General features: G+C 41.0%; 1 protein-coding gene across 12 annotated transcripts in view; it reads left to right on the top strand.

Annotated features, from left to right (window-relative positions):
* Window positions 1-6,925, top strand: part of MTCL1 (microtubule crosslinking factor 1) — a 181,390-nt gene extending 174,465 nt beyond the window's left edge. For 9 of the 12 annotated variants that reach the window (XM_019546163.1, XM_019546155.1, XM_019546147.1 and 6 more), the window contains one exon: window positions 5,705-6,925. In XM_019546163.1, coding sequence (XP_019401708.1) covers window positions 5,705-5,899 — 195 coding nt within the window. In that variant the 3' untranslated portion in view covers window positions 5,900-6,925. Of the gene's footprint in view, window positions 1-2,770; window positions 2,829-5,704 lie in introns of all 12 variants that reach the window. The other 3 variants (XM_019546177.1, XM_019546170.1, XM_019546123.1) reach the window with 1 other exon arrangement.
* The last annotated feature ends 8,271 nt before the right edge of the window (window positions 6,926-15,196 follow it).

The raw sequence follows: 15,196 nt of genomic DNA, 5'->3' as shown, positions 1-15,196 counted from the left end.
GTTGTGAATTATGTGTATGTATTTGCACACTTAACAGTGCTAAAATTGCATGGCACCCTTATCCATGGTACCCTGGCTGAGGATCACTGATCTAGATCCTGGAATAGGTACCTTCATGTTTAAGGAGACATACCAGCAGAAAGAGAAAGAGTTAAACATAAACAAATTTGAAATTTTTATTTGTAATATATGATGGAGTTTGGGGCTTATGCACACACCTCAGAATAAAAAATTACAGGAACCAAGGGTAGTAGGACCCAGGGGAAGCCCCGGCAGGGCCTACCTGGCCCCACCCTCTCAGCCAGAATACCCAGCCAGGGCTTCTGGCCTGGGGCCGTGCAGCTGCCCCACACTAGAACTACAGGTAATGGGGAAGGGGTGGTGGAAGTGCAAGGAAGGCGCCTGGGGAAAAGTGGCCTGGAGAAAAGCTGAGCGCGGGGGGGCCATTCCCCCACCCCGTGGCTGGCGCCCTGCACTGCAGCTGCTTGCAGCCCACATGGGGCTGCCTGTGCCTGCTCAGGACAGCCCCGCACAGGCTGTGAGCAGCTGCAGCACAGGGCGCCAGGGCAAAACGCGCACCTCACTCGCCCCATGGCCGGCACCCTGCACTATAGCCACTTGCAGCCTACGTGGGGCTGCCTGTGCCTGCTCAGGATAGCCCCTTGTGGGCTGCGAGCAGCTGCAGCAGGGAGTGCTGGCCATGGGGCGGGCGAAGGGCCACTTTTCCCCGTGCTCAGCACCAGCTTCTTCCCTGCCAGCGAGCAGGGGGTTGGGGCTGTGCATTGTCTCCCGCCTGTGCTGCGGGGCTGGGGGGGCACTGGCAATGAGTGGGCAGGGAGCCAGCAGGAGCACAGGGCCTGCACCGGTGTCCCAGGGCCAGTGCCGGCGGGGCCCAGAGCAGGGTGGCAGGATCACGGGGTCTCAGCCGGCAGGGGCTCTATGGAGCCAGGCCAGCTCCCCACTCTCCCTGCTGGTGCAGCCCAGCCTGGCCCCACAGACCCCTGCCAGCCTGTGCCTCGCTTTGGGCCCAGTTGGTGCTGACCTCGGGACATGGGACCAATGTCCCAATATCTTGGGACCAAAGACTTTGGGATATTGGTCCCAAGATGGTGACCAGGGGGTGGGACACCCGCCAAGGGGCGGGGCTACCCATGTGGCCCTCAACAGCCTGCCAAAACTGGGTAAGCAGCCCTCCACCCAAAATAATTGCCTGCCCCTGGTTTACAGCCACTGAGTGTCCTGCCATCTCCCAAAAGTGTGTGCAGACTCTCCTGAAAGAGTAATATTGTGAACTCCACTCTAATTTCTTGACATTCCAAAGTGCAGTGGTGTTTGACAAGATATATTAATGTAACGTAGATTTACTGTTGAAAATGAAACTAAGTTTAGGAACTGAATATATCTTGGGTTACTGATGGATTACACTGCCCAAATCTATTTGTGCTAATCAAGATTCCTCAGTGTAGTGACTAATCCTCACCTAGAAGTCATACTGTGCTCAATGCCCCAGGAGTCTTCCAGTGACTTTTCCGCAACTGTTTCTGGCCAGCAGAAGTGGTCATAGTATCATAGAGAGCATGCCTTTCTTTGCACTCATAGCATGATGTATTAATGACTTTATAACCTGCATGGAGCTCCAGTTGGTGGCTTATTGTTTTTTGCTATTCTCTCTTTTTTCTTTTTTCTTTTCTTTTTTTTTTTTCTTTTAAGCTTCTGAATGTTCTAATTATTTCTTCTTACATTTCTGCTGAAAATATTGGAATCTGTTTAATAGATATATACGCAGAGATAGCAATAGCTCTGTGTTTTCATTGTAACTCGCCTGGAGCTTCCTACAAGCAAATCATATCCGCCCAATGCAGTCTAACAGTGCTTAATCCTGCTAATTCACTAAACCACTATCTTAATAGGCCATCATGGGCTTTTTAAATATCACCATTGAAAATGCAGTCTGACTTGTATAACTTTAGCTGATTAGCCACACAAAAGCCTCCTGAAGATTCATTTTCCTGGGTTGGCAAAGACTTTAAGAATATCGCAGAAATTACATGGTCGTATTGCAGCTTGGGAACAGAAAACGCTCCTTGGACAAATGTAAGAGAAGCCCTCCTTTTCAGCCAGGGAAAAAACTACATCTGCTGTGTTCTCTTTTTCTCTTCTCTTCAGAATAATTGTTTCACACATGTAGCTAGATGATTCAGAAACTGGGAAGAATTAAAAGGGAAGGAAGGGAGTGTCAAAATTAAAGTGCTTTTTCTTCAGCTGGTCCTTCCTTTTACTGTCATTTTTACACAGCACTAAGATTGAAAGGTGAAGCAAATATGTGTAATCAAAGCTTTATGTGTCTTCTAAGTAACATGAAACATCAATGGGTTTTCTTTTAATGATTTATTAGGCAAACGCACTTCATAGCAAAGAAGAAACAAAAATAAGGATCCTACTTTAAGTATCCCTCCTTCAAACCTTGTTTGTCCCTGACCTAAATCAGAATTGGCATAGTACATCTTGCTTCACTTAGAAGGAATGCTTGAATTATTTAATAATCCCATCCACTTCTAAGTCAGTGATAGGGTTGTTGGGCTTTTGTTTTCTTTTGTTTTTCTTCTCTAAATTTGTCACTTTTTTCTATTTTCTTTACCTGTAATATGGTAACAGGATCTGAGTGGGTAGTGTCACTCGAAAACTTCTTCCTTGCTGACTATAAGCCTTCATTTAAAAAAAAATATTTCCAACCTACTTGCTTTCTTTTTTTTCTGTCTGTTCTGTCCAGAACCAAACTGTCTTACTAACTGCCCCCTGGGGACTCTAACCCTGCCTGCCTCACTGCTGTAAGTTCTTTCTACCTTGTTTCCCCAACTTGAGTTTTGAAACTTTGGGTTAGTGGAGAGATGTAAATAGCAATATTAATTGACACAGCAAAATATAAGACAGCCAGGACTTCCAATAACAGCTGAGTCTATACAGTTCGACCCTTGAAACATTTCTTACTGCCTTAGAATAATGTTCTTTGGAGAAGCCTATTCTGTATACTCCCATTATTATGTGGGATGTGAACACAGATGGTTCCTATTAGCCTTTTTGACAGTTAAAGGGACACTGTTAGGTCAAATTTGGCCCCAAATTTAGTTTCATAGCAGTAAGTTTTTCAAAACCTAAGACCAATACAGGTGCATCTGTTTGTTTTCAAATTCCTGGTGGAAATGTTTCAGAAAAAAATACACAGTCTTGCAATATTTTCCATTTCAATATGGCAGTACTCTGTCAGTGCATGAAAAATGAATCTAACTGGAACTGAAAATTGAAATTATCCCATTGTTCAGTGTGTTAAGTTTAGCAATATGAAAAAAAATCAACCATTGTAGTAAATAGCAAAATGGAAATTAAAATTTGAAAACATTTCAGTTTCAGGTATTTTTGGTAGCTGCATTTGTTGAGTAAGAACATTTTGATTTATAAAACATGTTTGACGGTGTCCTTTTAATGGCTTAATTTCCTTGTACATTCAGAGGGAGGAAGTACAGCTAATGTAAATAAGGTTAATGTACATTTTACCATGACTTATAGAGGAATTTGACTTTGCAGCCAACATATTAAAAGATTATGCTGCCTGTTGTGTGCCCTGAAGCCACAGGAATTGCTTGTGCCATGAGTGTTGTTGTGTATATGTGTACAGGGCAGATCAGAATGAGCTGTGCTTCACTAGGGCTTTCTGTAAAAGCTGACCAGCATTTATGGAAATATACATCTGAATTGGGAGATTACATTAAAAACGATTTTGCCTCTTACAATGCCATCTCATTCAGACAATTATAGCTAGGTTTGGATAGCCAAAAGCAAACCAAACATTAATTAAAACCTGTTGTTTCAAAAGAGACTAAGTCACAAACCAGGAAAAATGTAGCCTCATCTCATCCTGTGGTGCCTCCTGCAGGTATGGCTGAACATACGGACTTCTGTTAGCAAGGCTGAGCCCAGTGGCAGATTTCACATACCGTATGTTCCTTGAGGCACAATGGGATAAGGTGAAGTAAGGACACGGAGGCAGTGTCCTTACTAGTATTGATTTTATATTTCAACCTTTAATGTCATTTTTACAGACAGCTATTTTTTAACATTTACAGCACAAACGTGTGTGCATATAAGTGACTGCAGAGCTCATTGATAACCAGTGCTTCTATCATTTCCCTTAATATATTGCCTGGTAGAAGGACTGAGGGCATCTCAGTATAGTATTATTCTGAGTGGTAATTTGGTATTGCTGAATCCCTTTTTGGCTATACACTGTGAAAAGCATGAGGTTGGCCCTTCCCAAAGGCTTCCCAGTTTCTGCTGAAGCGCTCTTGTCTACAGCATACACACACATGCTGAAGGCTGTTTCTGTGATGCCCCTCTTAGCTGTCATTCTTTCTTCCATCCTACAACATTCACCTTCTTCCTTTCCAAACTGATCATCTAAGATGGTTTTTATAGCACATCATCTTGCTTATTCACTGACAGTCATACCATGTTATCTACTTGAATATTCTGAATGTTTGATCACTTCTCCCTCTCTGTCCATACATTGCATGGCATGACATATATTACATTCTTCACTTTCTAATTTATACTTCAGTTGCTTTTTTTCTTTTTCCCCTTGGCTTATGCCATAGCTCTTACCTTATATCTTGTGGCTTGTAAACTCCACCATCATATTTCAGAGTTTACATTCTGTTTTTACTATTGTAACTTGCTCTCTCCGGTGATCTCTTCCTCTGTGTATACATTACTATATGTTGACAAACTCAGCTGATTTGCTTTTGTATTTTCTGATATACAGTAACTCTTAGAAATGTACGATTTTTGCTTTGGCAGAACAAGGCAGCCTTGTTTTATATAATCTATCATTCTGATGTAGTAGGCAGGCAAAACTCCACATGCAGTCTGACTTTTTTGGGAGAGAAGTCCATGTTAGAAGTAATTATCAACTCAAATATAAATAGGATGCCAGTGTGAAAAATCACAAGTGCAGTTTGTCTCTAATTACACAGAATATCTACAGATCCTGCTGGAGGGAAATGTTGGTGATGTAGATTTGAAGTAAATTAAGTTTTCTCACCTGCAGATTTTCTTCCATGTTGCAGCTGTGAAGATGCATCTTTAACCTAGAACACCAGTGCTTATAGCTCAGGCACAGTTAAGAACTGAGATGCTATACATATTCAATTCAAATTTTTAGGCAAGCCTCATATTTAATGTAGATGGAAGAAGTAACTAGTCCTATATTCTGTTCTCTCCAGCTAAAGATGTCTTTGCTGCAGTTCAGGCTGTGCTCTGAAGCACATCCAATTTTGAACTCCCTTGAAAATGCAGTAACTGGCACTTTTTCCCAGTTTCACATTTGGAAGCACTACAACAGATAGTGGATTTTATTGAATTATCATGTAAATCTATATTTTTTTAATTTCTTTTTCTTTTTAGCCCAAGGAATATTAGTAAACAAAAGTTTGTCAGCTGCTTCAGTCCATCCAGTCTCTTTCATTCTTTCCTTTTCTTTTCCATTCATCATAGATATAAATGCAAATACTTAGCTGAAAGAAGTTGGCTGCATGCTTTGGTCTTTTGATACAATGGATCCTTAGCTTTGGTTTGTTTTGTGTTCCCATTGCATATCCAAATGGGCAGTATACAAGTCACTAATTCTGTTTTCCATCTTTTCACTGCAAAGGAACTACCTTGTTCCGCATTAGCTCCGTCCCTAGAATCCTGCTTCTCCCGGCCAGAGAGACCAGCGAATCGGCGCCCACCTTCAAGATGGGCATCACATTCCCCTACTGCCTCACAGTCTCAGTCAACCGGAGATTTGACTTCCTCTGAGGAATATGGAAGCAAGGAGTCGCCAATGGAAAACCCAAACCAGTGATGCAAGCTTGCATGAATTATCGTGAGAATAATTCATTGTACTTTGCATATTAGCACCATCACCATGGCCAGTCTCTGTTGACAAGGAGGGATCTAGTTATAGAGGTCAAAGAATGTTTTAAAATTCAGCTGCTGAATGTCCAACCTGTGAAACAGAGATGTTTCTAGAATGAAACAGTTAATGTGCCTGTAATAACTTAATTTTTTCATAGCTCAAAAAACTATTTTTGTCTCCATCTTTTCTACATACAGTATATTAACAAAAAAGGTAAAAATGATATAAAGATAAAGAATAAGATTTAAAATAAATTGTACATTACATTTTAAGGGAAATTAAATGCGTGCTCTCTCTCCAAATACTGACTGCCTTTTTGTTATATTTGCACTGTTATGTTTTGGATTTTTTTTGGGGGTGGGGATTCAGGAGTTATTTTTCCATGTAAAATTAGGGTCTTTTCTTAAGTTAATTTTATTCTATTTTCATGTCAGTGTTACCTATTTTTAAAAAAGTAAGGTCCTTGAAGGTGCTTCATATATCTGAAGCGGTAAATTTTAAGTAGTGAAGAAAGCCATTAAGCTAGTTGACTAGAAATGTATTAAATAAGCTGGAGGGAAATACAGGTAAATACAAGAAAAAAATTATAAGAATGCCTCAGAAAGTCTTAGCTGTATAATACACATACAATACTTGACTTGCATGCCTTTGGGTTCCTAGCACTTTTGTGCATGTACATATTGCTACTGTACTCCTACCATCACATAAATGTGAGTCGATCTGTTTCACTGTAATACTGTTGTGAATTTACCTGTACTGTACTTTTACTGTTGGTATTCTTGCATTGACTATACAAAAAAGTTTTTAAATTATTGTTAACGGTTCAACTGGCTCTGTACAGTGTTTACTGAGAACTTACTTTGTTTTGGGAAAACATTGAGAACTCTGGGAATACTAAATTGTAACTGGTCTTGTTTAAGAGTCTATTGGAGACCATGTGAAGTGGAAATAAAACCCTCAGTATTTACAGACTGCTAGAGTGCTTTAGAATGGTTATTTATTTTTGAAGAGGTGCCTCCCCCCCATGACCATATGGTTCCAAAACCTTCCTTATTTATAGACTTACAGAAGGGATGGAAACAACTTTAAGTAAAGGAAGTAAGTGTACATAATCCCTTTGGGACTGCTCTGGTTCCTGGTGTACAGACGCACATAGCCCCCTGACTTCAGTGGGCCTTCTATCAGGTTGTATATGTAAATTATGATAAAGCACATTTAGAGGATTTCTAGATTTCCCTGCCGCTGTCTCGAAAACATCTGATTCACTAGGATAACAGACCCTTCCTTCCCTACCTCTTGGATAATATTTTTTTACTGTGGTTTGCAATCATTTATAAGTGAGAAAGCAAGCCCACTTATCAGCTACTGTATGTAATATAAACAACTAAAAATACAGTTTTATGGCAGGCTGCATGTTGGTCTAGTATGAAATCTCAGCTCTAAGGAAACCAGCGATGTTACAGAGCAACAAACAAAACTATAGCTTTACCAGCAGCTGCCGAGAGTCATTTAAGTGTCTATGCAACCAAGTACTCAAACCACTACCGTATTAAATAACTGTGAGACTTTAGTTATGTTCAGCCTGATAAGAGGTCCATTTACCCAGATCAGTTTTCAGAATGTAACTGATGCCCAGTGTCTGTCTGTGGCTAGAGGGTTGAAATTTTTGTAGGACCAGTCATCTAAGCAGCCTGAGACTCCTAACGGCTTCCTTGATTATCTGTGTAAAGGGATTATCTTCTTCTCTGCTCCTCTAGACACATAATGATGGTCAGAGTTCTAAAGAGTTTAATGCAGCTATTAAAGGAAAATGCCCTTTAAAAACAAAACTATGCCAGGGACCACAGTTTAGGACAGCTCCCAAACACACATTCTATCTGAGGCCTTTCTTCTGCCCATCAGGACATTGATCATGCCACCCCAGTTAGCACATTGATTAGGACAATGGTTGTTCGTCTGATTTACATTTAGAAATGTCTACCTCTAAGTCCCCATCAGGAAGATGCAGCCAACTCAGGTACTAAATGAAAATCATTACTGTCCAATAGCTGTTTGAGCTATATGGCAATTTAGTAGTTTTATTCCTGCTCGTAAGAAACAGTATTCTTATAAAAAATGAAATAACAACAAGCTTTATGTGACAGTGTTCGCTGAGAGAAAGGAATGAATGAACAATGAAACTGACTCTCACTTTCTTTCTCAGAATGGGTCCTTCCAGGTCAGGACTGACATACTTTGATAGGAAAAGGGGAAAATCATGCACGGCTTCTGCCTTTGCTGTCCCTTGTTTTCAGAGTGAATAGAGGCTATCCATCCCTGAAGCCCTGTTGAGCTCCTTCATGAGCTTCAAGAAAAATACTCTGTGCTGTACTAACAATGTATCTCTACAATTAAACTCTTCAAAGTAGATCTAGGGGAAATTTTCCAAAAGTTCAGCTATCAACTAAACATAATGACAACTATTCAACCTTTTTAATTTACCTTATGCACTACCACTTTTCCCACAGTTATCAACCAGTCATACTTAAGATACTGCAGTTAATGTCACAGTCTTTTCATAAGATATAGCTTCACAGCCTCTAATACCTCTACAGAGTTAACTATCAATTTGAGGTTTTGCCCGCTACTGTATTATGTACCAAATATATCAAATATATATTTTTATGTAAGAAAAAAATATTTAAAATTATTGCGCTGATGAAGTTCAGGTGAATTCATTCCTTTTCCTTTGAGTATATTGACTTCATAGGATCCAAGAACTCTTTTAGGATTTTATTTAGTATCTTTTCTGTATTAGCATTTTCTTGCTTTCTATTATGGAAGGAAGAACTTGGAAAATGGGTGAACCTTACAGTGTCCTGAAGATGGTCAATTTATCTTTCCTTCTGGAGTCTGTTCCAAAATTGAGCATTTTTGCCCTAGAAAGCTTTGTTTCTGGCTCTCACAATTTCACTTGAGACCATATCAATAGCAGAGATCACATCTGTCAAGGAAGATCACAAGGGAGATGGTCCAGCTGTAGGTAAGTGTTAACCTTAATGTCAGCCATTGTATAATGCATTGTCTCAGAATCTGTTGGCACAGCAAAGGTTTTCTTACATACATTTGTGTGATGTATTGTGCATTTGCCATTGTATATGGTACTGTTTCTTTTAACGTTGATATACTGTGTGCTTCTTTAGGCATCATATTTGCTTTAAGTTTTAGTTCCTGTTAGAATAGTAAAGTTACCAGCCACATAAACTATGTGGTTCTGTCTCCCAAACTAATCTCATTTCTCCATCGCTGAAGCCACAAAATATAACAATTTGCATTCAAACTCTCATTAAATTTGCCATGACTTAGGTACTCTGTACGCAACTAGAGCAAAAATACATTTTTTCAGACAACAAATATTTTTATAGATTCATAGATACATAGATGTTAAGGTCAGAAGGGACCTCAACAGATCATTGAGTCCGACCCCCTGCCTAGGCAGGAAAGAGTGCTGGGGTCAGATGACCCCAGCCAGATGCCCATCCAGCCTGCTCTTAAAGACCCCCAGGGTAGGGGAGAATACCACCTCCCTTGAAAGCCCATTTCAGATTTTGACCAACCTTACCGTGAAGAAGTTTTTTGTGATATCTAGCCTAAATCTGCTCTCTATCAGTTTGTAACCATTGTTCCTTGTTACTCCAAGAGGCGCCCTGGTGAACAGAGCATCTCTGATCACTTGCTGCATTCCCCTAATGAATTTGTAGGCAGCCACAAGATTACCTCTCAGACTTCTCTCGTAGAGGCTGAAGAAGTTCAGGTCCCTCAGTCTCTCCTCATAGGGCTTGTCCTGTAAGCCCCTAACCATGCGAGTGGCCCTTCTCTGGGCCCTCTTGAGTCTATCAACATCCTTCTTGAAGTACACCACCCAAAACTGATGCAATACTCCAACTGTGGTCTGACCGATGCTGCATAGAGGGGAAGTTATCACCTCCTTAATCTATTTGTCATGCATCTGCTGATGCATGATAAAGTGCAGTTAGCTTTGATGATGATTTTGTCACACTGGCAACTCATGTTCACGGGATCTATGACTCCGTGATCCCTTTCCGCTTCTGTGCTGCTGAGAGGGTCACTTCCTAGCCAGTAGGCATGCTGGATATTTTTGCGCCCTAGGTGCAGCATTCTGCATTTGTCCTTGTTGTGCTGGATCCTATTGTGTTCTGCCCACTTTTCCAACCTGTCCAGGTCTGCCTGCAGTCATTCCCTACCCTCCAGAGTGTTCGTTTCACCCCACAATGTAGCATCATCCACAAACTTGGACAGAGTACACTTCACACCCACATCTATGTCACTGATGAAGACATTGAAGATTACAGGTCCAAGGACCAAGCCCTGTGGGACCCAACTACCCACATCCTCCCAGGTCGATACCAACCCATCTACTACCACTCTCTGGGTGTGACTGCTAAGCCAATCTGCCACCCACCAGGCTGTGTAAACATCTGTGTCACAGCCACTTAATTTATTTATGAGAATGGGATGAGATACTGTATCAAAGGCCTTGCTACAATCCATAAAAACAACATCCACCTGTACTCCTGTGTCTAAGCATTTTGTGACCCTCATAGTTCATAATTTCATAGTTGGTAGGGTCAGAAGGGACCTGTGCAGATAATCAAGTCCGACCCCCTGCCATGGACAGGAAAGAATGCTGGGGTCAAATCACCCTGGCTAGGTGTCTATTTAGCCTCTTTTAGGTGTCTACTTAGCCTCCAGGGTAGGAGTGAGCACTACTTCCCTTGGAAGTTGGTTCCAGATCTTAGCCACCCTGACTGTGAAGTAGTGCCTCCTGATGTCTAGCCTGAATCTACTCTCAGTCAACTTATGGCCATTATTTCTTGTTACTCCCAGTAGTGCTCGGGTGAACAGGGACTCTCGCATTGCCTGCTGGTCCCCCTTGGCCAGTTTATAGATGGCCACCAGATCCCCTCTCAGCCTTCTTTTGTGGAGGCTGAACAGATTCAGCTCCTCGTAGGGCCTGCCCTGCTGCCCCCTGATCATGCGAGTGGCCCTCCTCTGGACCCTTTCAATGTCGTCCACATCCCTCCTGAAGTGCGGTGCCCAGAAGTGCATGCAGTGCTCCAACTGCAGCCTGACCAGTGCCGCATAGAGGGGGAGGATCACCTCCTTGGACCTGCGCGTGATGCAACTGTGGATGCATGACAAGGTGTAGTTAGCCTTCCTGACTGCGTCCCCACATTGGCGGCCCATGTTCATCTTGGAGTCTATAATGACTCCAAGATCCTTTTCTGCCTCTGTGCTAATGAGAGGGGAGTTCCCTAGCTTGTAGGCATGCTACTGGTTCTTTCTCCCTAGGTGCAGTACCCTGCACTTGTTATTGAATCCCATCTTATTCTCATCTGTCCACCCCTGTAACCTGTCCAGATCCAGTTGCAGCTTGTCCCTCTCTTCTAGCATGCCCACTTCTCCCTACATCTTAGTGTCATCTGCAAATTTGAACAAGATGCTTTACACCCCCTCATACAAGTCGCTGATGAAGATGTTGAAGTGTGGGCCTGAAGACCGAGCCCTGGGTAACCCCACTGTCCTCATCCCTCCAGGTCAAAAATGACCCATCCACTACCACTCTCTGGGTGCAGCCCTCTAGCCAGTTGGTGATCCATCTGACTGTGTAGGCATCGACACCACAATATCCTAATTTTTTCATGAGAATGGGGTGAGAGACAGTGTCGAAGGCCTTCCTAAAATCCAGAAAGACTACATCCACCACAACACCTGTGTCCAAGGATTTTTGACCTGGTCATAGAAGGCCACCAGGTTGGTCTGACAGGACGAATCCATGCTGCTGCATTATTTTTCCCATTGGACTCCTACAGATATGGTCCTTCATAACCTTTTCAAAGACCTTTCCAAGGATGAAGGTGAGACTGACTGGCCTATAATTCCTCAGATCCTCCTTCCTCCCCTTCTTGAAAATAGGGACAGCATTGGCCTTTTTCCAGTCCTCCAGGACCTGACCCAAGCACCACGAGTGCTCAAACAGCCATGCCAGTGGTTCTGCTATGACACTGGCCAATTCCTTCAGTACCCTTGGATGTAGCTCATGTGAGCCTGCTGATTTAAATACATCCAGTCCATCCAAGTGACTCTGCACCAAGTTAGCATTGACAGTTGGTGGGCTGGTGTCCCTCAGATGCCCATCTAAGCACCCATTAGGAGACTTATCTTGACCCCTGTTCAAGAACACTGAGGCAAAAAACTCACTGAATAGTTCAGCCTTGTCCACCCCGTCTGTCACTAATTTCTCCTCCTTGTTCAGTAGGGGTCCTGTGCTGCCCTGTGCCTTCTTTTTACTCCCTACATACCTAAAAAAAGACTTTTTGTTGCCTTTAATTTGTGTTGCCAGCATCAGCTCTGTAGTTGCTTTGTCCTTTCTAACTGCAAGTGTGGGCCAACTAGGTATACTCCTCCTTGGTAGCTCCACCCTGCTTCCACTGCCTATATGGCTTCTTTTTTGCCCTTAGGCTCTCCTGGATTTCTCTGTTTAGTCAAGGAAGTTTTTTGGCTCCTTTCCCCCTTTTCCCTCATACTGGGATCATCTCTAGTTTGAAAATCTTGAAAAACCTCAAGCAATTACTACGTGGTGTTCTGTACAGACATGAACTAATCACAATACCATGCTATTTTTATCCTGAAGTTTCAGTTCAATTCTTGGATTATTAGAGAAGTCTCTTTGGAATGGTTTTAAAAACACATCTGTGCATTTTTAAAGGGACTGTCTAGAGCGTGAAAGTTCTGTCTGTGAACAGACACTGTTCTGCATCTATGTATAGATAGTTCTAGATATCACAAATCAAAAATGTAATTGTGTTCCTGGCAAAAATCCTTGTAACTTTTATCTTAGTAACTTTTATTTTGAAGAGTAGGGAGGAGCAAAATTGCACATGACTAATTAGTAGCTTGCTTCAAAGAAGTAGCATTTGCTTCTCTGATCAGTGAATTCAGCCAACCATCTGTTCTAAAATAGTAAATCAGCAGGAATAAGCACCGTGCTGTAGGTTTGTCAAGAAAATAGCTTACAAAACATTAGGAATCCCTGAAACAAGGACAATAGAGCATTGAGAGAAATAGAAGGTTAAGTGCACACAGAAGCACTTCAAATTATCTTAAAATCTTATTAATTAAACATAAGGTCCTAGCCAGTCAAATTAGCAACAGTTTAAAAATGCCATACACTTCTACAGGTTCTCTGAAAACATCAGAACTTTTATCTTTCAGTACTGCTATTGCTGGGATTTGAAATTATTCTCCTTGACCAGGCACATTTTACAAGCACTTTGACAAAACTTAAATTTAAGTTTCATAAACCAGTTGAGGATATTGTATGTGTGAGATGAAAGTAAAAGTCTGATTTTTCAGGTCATTCCATTTCTGTAAGGTTGTTGACTTATATATCTCATAAGAAAAGGAGACAAAAGAGTCCTAGCAGATTGCTATACAAATTAATACTTAAAGGGTGCAAGTTTTAAACTGTTCTTCTAACTGAGATCAATCTTACTAAGCATACTATAAGAGGACATTTCAGTGCTCAGTAAGAAGCTTCTGCTACATCATATAGTGTGAAGCCTATTAAATACTAACAATTGTAAATTGTGTTTTGTTTTGTTAAATCCTTAGTCTTTACACTGTAATTAGATTTTTTAATGCCTCCAATAGGGTCTTAAAACGTCCTTATAGAAAAGATGTCATGACATTCTTCAGATTTCATTCTGCTCTTTCCTTTCACCATTTTCATCACTTTAAGCTTTATGCATTAGGATCTAGAAGCAAAAACCAAGAAAGGAGCATGCTAGATCTAAGACTTATTTCAGACCAACAATTCATTATTGGATTGACCGCTTCCAAAACACAAAATCTGAAAAAAGGAACAATTAGAGCAAGACTTTGGAAACTAAAAACGTTGGAACCTTGACCCTTCCTGGCCCACCCTATTGTTTTGTTGCCCTGTTCATTACATAAACCAGGATAGAGATTTTGTCCTCTCATCATACAAGGTGAGATTATTTTAGCACACCTAACTACTCAAATCTTTCAGAGCTGTCCTTATACAGACAGACTGTCAATAAGAAAAATACTCTGTGCTGTACTGACAATGTATGTCTACAATTAAACTCTTCAAAGTAGATCTAGTGGAAATTTTCCAAAAGTACCCAAAGGATGTAGAAGCCTAGAGGTACATCTACACAGCAGAAGAGATGACAGTGGAGGTCACTTGCACACTGAAATATTTCTGTCAATCACTGGCCCTGCCCTCAATATTTTTCTGTTTTTTGTTTTCCAGGGCACTCGCAGACTACCTAAATTCATCCCTAATTTGAATGTAAGCTCCTAATGAAGATGTTAGCATAGAGAGGATGGATAAATTATGTGTGTTCTTTTGTTAGGATTTTTTTACGTAAGTTAAACAGAAAAATGCTTAATGTATAAATATGTGGAGACAATAATTAAAGCAATGATTTTATCATAGCTATTTCCATGATAAAAAACAAGGATTTTTTTTTTGAGTGGTATTTTTATTGTACAAATCACATCATTCGTTATAAAAAATGCATCTGTGACAAAAATCATTTCCCTACAGGGCAGGGCAAATTAGCTCCATTCCTCTTTTCCTATGATAAAACCTGATGATTTGCACCATGGTATGTCAGGTCACCATTTTGGCCCATTTGCCTGTTTATAGCATTATTTCTCAAAATAAGGCAGTATATAATCAAATTGGTTGATAGAGCAATTCGTTATCTCTGTTTCCTACAAAAGCTCCTGTTACAAGCGGAAAAAAATCAAACTGCTGATGTGATGGCATCTTAAAAGACATACTCATTACCCAATAGTAAAATAATACTGTGACATTATTTCCTGAATGCTAAAACCTTTTTATATCGAGAGGAAGTAAATTTATATTATTTATTCAGAAACTGCAGCATATCAATATGGCATGTCAGCATTAATCATCTCCCCATTTATGTGGGTTACTTTTTTACTTGGCAAATAATTAGTACATCTCCCTGGCACTGAAGTAAATAATTCAATAGAAACGTTCTTCTAATCACAAGTGTGATGAACGATACTCTTGGTTAGAAGGACTGCAGCAGTGATTAGCAGCCTTCCCCTAATCCCTCCTGAAGAACTGTGAAAAACTCCCTTCATTGTAAACCTAATCCTGCAAGCACTTTCTGCTCATTATTT

This window comes from Crocodylus porosus, unplaced genomic scaffold (assembly GCF_001723895.1).
Source record: "Crocodylus porosus isolate Cpor-Errol unplaced genomic scaffold, CroPor_comp1, whole genome shotgun sequence".
NCBI lineage: Eukaryota > Metazoa > Chordata > Crocodylia > Crocodylidae > Crocodylus > Crocodylus porosus.
Note: the sequence above shows the minus strand (reverse complement) of the source record. Positions and strands in the feature narration are given on the sequence as shown.